Consider the following 5,000-nt stretch of genomic DNA (forward strand, 5'->3'; position numbering starts at 1 on the left):
CCGCGCGGTAATAAATTTCCGAATAAATCGCGGGAGCGGTCGGTAACGGGTTTAATTTGGGACGGGAGCGGGCTGTCTAGCAATATCACGGATATTGCTATGCGAATGAGAAAGAGAGAGTCTGCTTGGTGCTTGTGTGTATGTGTTAGTGCGCACGCGCGCGTATGAGAGAGAGAGAGAGAGAGAGAGAGAGAGAGAGAGAGAGAGAGAGAGAGAGAGAGAGAGAGAGAGAGAGAGAGAGAGAGAGAGAGAGAGAGAGAGAGAGAGAGAGAGAGAGAGAGAGAGAGAGCGCGAGCGAGAGCTTTGTGTGCTTGGTGCTGTGTGTGTTTATACAGACAGCTTGACTGTCTGGACTGTATAGCTGGGTGATTTTTGGTTGTGTTCTCCCCCGCTCTTTAGCGGGATCGGGCGCGGCGGGCAGAAAACGGGGCGGGTTCTAAGGCTAAAACCTGGCGGGTGCGGGCGGAAGCGGGAGCGTTGTCGTCTGGAGGTGTGTGTGTGTTTTTGTGTGTGTGTGGCAGCTAAAATCCACGCCTACACTATCGAGCGTGTATGAACTGTGATTACTTTTTATATTGCTGATTAGCTATTGGGCATTTTACTCTCTGACTGAAGGCAGTCGACCAATCCGACAGACTGTCATCGGTCCAATCAGCGCAGATTAGCTTCGCGCTAAGGAGGGGTTTGGGAACAAATGAATCACTGAACGATTCATGCGGGAGTCGCTAGGATAATTAGGTAAAAATAAATGCAGATTATAAGATCATGAAAGTGTTATTTGACCTTGCATGCATATTAGACTGTTGTTGGAGACCCTTACAACCAAGATATGACCCTATTTCATGTATAATATGGGCTCTTTAAGGGCCGCATGAACCAGAAGCTGATTTTTTATTTTTTTTTTTATTCATTTATTTATATTGTGATACTAGAGAAATGGAATATTAAATGAAATAAACTGTGGGCGTGGCTTGTTGTATCAACTGCGAGCTGATTGGATGTAATAAAGAAGGCATTTCATTCAGAAAGATTGAGAAAAGGTTTTGGAAGAGGAATTGGAACCTAACAGACTCTTTCTGCTCACCTATTCCAGTTGCTGTCAAAACTGATATGTGGGGTGTGTTTAAGTATGTTAGTCACTCCCAATTTCATTATGCATAACTAAATCTGTAAACTAATTCGATTTGTTTTCTTTCCATGTATGAATTTATTTGGTAGTTCTCAATGTCAGGGGAATATTTCAAGTCAACAGAACCTCTAGAAATATGTTTTCTGAGGAAAATCGTGACAAGATCAATACTTATTTCCCCCCACTGTAAATAAGGATACAAGAATAAGAAATAAAAACAAGTAAAATAATGAAAATGGATAAAACAGATAACAAATCTCACCAATGCAGGTTGGCGGGCTGGGCTGCCAGTAGAACCTGTTGTCCACCTGAATGCAGGTGATTCTGGGTTCGCCTTGGAGGTCGTAGCCTGGATCACACGCGAAGGTCATGGTGTCGCCTGGTTCCTTCCCTTCTCCGCTGCGGCTGCCATTCATGGGCGTCCCAGGATCCCTGCAGGCGGTCGCAACTGAACCTGCATAATAGGAAATGATGACCGGCTGAGCTCACTTTTCACTTACCAGGATTTCTCCACAGGAGGTGGCATTTCCTGCTTGGAAATGAGGTTGCGTGGCCTCGGTGCATCACAATGGCTCACTGGGAGCTCTGTCGAAGCAGAACGCCATCTAATGCAGGTCTGAGATACAGTACGGCAGCACCGCTAGGCTGAATCACTCGCTAATGGAGGTATTCTTAAGCATTTACTTTCAAATTACTTTTACTTTCTTCAAATAAAGGGACCATTTTTCTGTGCAAGCATCCTTTTTAGACTATTACACTCAAAATGTGTCACACAAGGTAAAATGCTGTAAAAATAAAAATAAAATAAAAATAAAATAATAATTAATTAAAATAAAATAAGGGTTTCAACATGGTGCAGTGAGTAGCACAATTGCCTCACAGCAAGAAGGTCGCTGGTTGGAGCCTCAGCTGGGTCAGTTGGCAATTCTGTGTGGAGTTTGCATCCACTGTGTAAAACATATGCTGGATAAGTTGGCGGTTCATTCTGCTGTGACGACCCCAGATTAATAAAGGCACTAAGCCGAAAAGAAAATGAATGAAAACAAAATAAATACATACATAGATACATACATACAAAAATAAAAATAAATAAATAAATAAAAAATAAATAAATAAATAAATGACACTAAGGCAATTCTGAAATGTTTTCTGTGAAGTGAACACATGTACCTAAGAATAATAAGACTTTATTTAGTGAAGATAAATACTGTACACTGTAAAAAATGAATAGTTGACAAGACTAAAAATAAGTGAAAAGGCCTCTTGATTTTTAAATGATTAATTTACTTTACTTTAAAAAAAGTGTGTAAGTTTGTTTCTTTAAAATGTTTAAGTTAAATCAACTTAACAGTTCCAAGTTACAAAGGATTTAGTCACCTTAAGTAAAGTCAACTTGTCACTTTTAAGGCAACTGGTTTACTGACCTTTTTATGTAAAGTATATTAATTTCTTTTTTTTTTTTTTACAGTTTTTTTTGTGTTTCTTACTGTACTTTTTTTCAGCCTGATCTCACGAGGAAACATAAGTATTTTACATTTTGTCAATTTAGTGGCTAATTCAGTTCAGTCGTACAAAAACGTACGATTTTAAAAAGGAGGCGTGGCACCCAACCCCACCCCTAACTGTCATTGGGTGATGAGCAAATCATACTGAATTGTACGAATTCATATGAATTAGCCACTAAATCAAAAAGTTGAGAATTGCGGTGAGATTGTGTTGACTTTTTTAATACTATTTTGTATTTTAAAAGTGACAGTAAAGATTTTAATGTTAGAAAACAATTCTACTGTATTTTTTGTCAATTCTGTTGAATCTTATTACCTTACATTCATTAAAGAATAAAAAGAAGGTATCACTTTTTCTACAAAAACAACAAAAAGAGCGAATGAGCAGAAACTGAACTAAACTGAACTCTGACAACTGAACTGAAGCAGGTTAAATTTATAGAACTTAATCTATGTTAAGCTGCTTTGACTCAATCTACATTGCAAAAAGCACTACAGAAACAGAGATAAATTGAAAAACATTTTTCAACATAGACTGATAATATCATAAACTATTATTAATGACTAAGTAAAAACATGTGCACATAGACATCACCTATAATGCAAGTTAACTTTATTTATTAAAATGTATTTGATTGTAACTTTAACTTATTTTGATTGTAATGCAATAATGTGCACATTTTGTAAATCTGCTTTAAATATGAATTATTGTAAAAGGCTCTAAATTTAATGAAATTGAAATGAACTAAGTACCATCAATAACTGTTCATAATAAAGCGGTGTATTAGAAAGGTTTCTAAAAAATAATGTGAGACTGAACACTACAGATATTACACTGAAAACCCAGCTGTGACATTCCAGGAATACATATTAAAATATGATAAAAAATAAATAAATAAATCATAAAAAAGTAACACTATTTTTTAAATTGGTAACACTATTTCACTTTATTACTGTTTTTACTGTATTTGGTGAGCAAAAGATACTTCTTTTAAAAGATCTACAAATTTTTATCACTATAGTCTTCTGAAAAAAACAAAATGATTTAGATTTTTTTAGTCTATGCACTAATATAACCTCACAGAAACAAACAACCTTGTACAATATGTGTACTGAAATGCTTCATTAAAGAGGAATCAACCGAACCAACTCTAATTTTAACAGAATGCACATATACATCATTACCATACTTTAAAAATGACTCCAGTACAAAATATTATATACAATTTCTGTCACGCCATTCACTCCTACTAATGATGCATAGCTTTTCATTTAAATGGCTTCATTAGTTATGACCTTTTTAATTTAATATGCTACCTCAGTGCTGAACTGATTTCAAAAAGAAATATAAATAAAAACATTTATAAAGTTACTTACTTGAGAAGTCAATGGCAAAACCAGATTTGCTAATGTAGAAGTCAGTCTCAAACTGGATGGTGACCACGTTGAGAGTGCTGTGAATGCCGTCAGGTAACAGTGAACCGCTCACTTCCTTCAGCGCCATCTCATTTTCCGGGTGTCCATCCCAAACCTTCAGGATATCATGCGATGCTTCAGTATCAAATGCCAGGAACTGCAAACTAAAGGAACAGATTTCAGTTTAGATCCAGTTACAGATTCAGACTAAAAGTATGCTCTGTAATCCAATCAAATTTGTATCTATTTTCAAAAAATAACTTTTTGTCCATGTTAGTCAAGTTGCCAGACATTGTATGAAGCTCATCATCTCACACAATTCACAAATTATCTAATATATTCCCCTCAATCTGCCAATATACATTACAAAGTTGTGCTGTAGACTTCTCCAACGAACATTCGCAAACTGCGTCGCAAACTTGAGCACTTAAAACTACACCTCTTTAGCTGTAATTAGAACACAGTTCCTGTCTGTGATCCATTCCCACTTATCCACCCTATGCCCTATTCATTTAGAACATTCTACAATTCAAAGTTGTAATTATTAAAAATAATAAAAGCATTAAGGTCCTCTCTCTTTGGTGTATCTTGCTTTAAACAATATCCTACTTAATAATAATAATAATAATAATAATAATAATAATAATAATTATTATTATTATTATTATTATTATTATTATTATTATTATTATTATTATTATTATTATTATTATTATCATCATCATCATCATCATAATTACTAATATTATTATTAAAGTATGATTTTTAAAATTTCCTAATAAATAATAAATATTGCATTTCATTTTATAATAAATAGCCTCATTATTTATTTATTTATTTATTTATTTATTTATTTATATGATTTATATATGATATTAGAATATGTGTTAGCTTTTGTAAGTGGTTTTATGTTTTAGAACAGACTATGTGATGTTCAACTTTATAAATAA

General features: G+C 34.6%; 1 protein-coding gene across 3 annotated transcripts in view; it reads right to left on the reverse strand.

Moving 5' to 3' along the window:
- csmd3a (CUB and Sushi multiple domains 3a) overlaps positions 1-5,000 on the reverse strand; it is a 647,261-nt gene that overhangs the window by 338,961 nt on the left and 303,300 nt on the right. For all 3 annotated transcript variants that reach the window (XM_087287879.1, XM_087287878.1, XM_087287880.1), the window contains 2 exons: positions 4,012-4,214; positions 1,392-1,583 (listed from right to left, as the gene is read on the reverse strand). In XM_087287879.1, coding sequence (XP_087144005.1) covers positions 1,392-1,583; positions 4,012-4,214 — 395 coding nt within the window. The remainder of the gene's footprint in view (positions 1-1,391; positions 1,584-4,011; positions 4,215-5,000) is intronic.

Source organism: Danio rerio, chromosome 16 (assembly GCF_052040795.2).
Source record: "Danio rerio strain M-AB ecotype USA chromosome 16, GRCz13ab, whole genome shotgun sequence".
Taxonomy (NCBI): domain Eukaryota; kingdom Metazoa; phylum Chordata; class Actinopteri; order Cypriniformes; family Danionidae; genus Danio; species Danio rerio.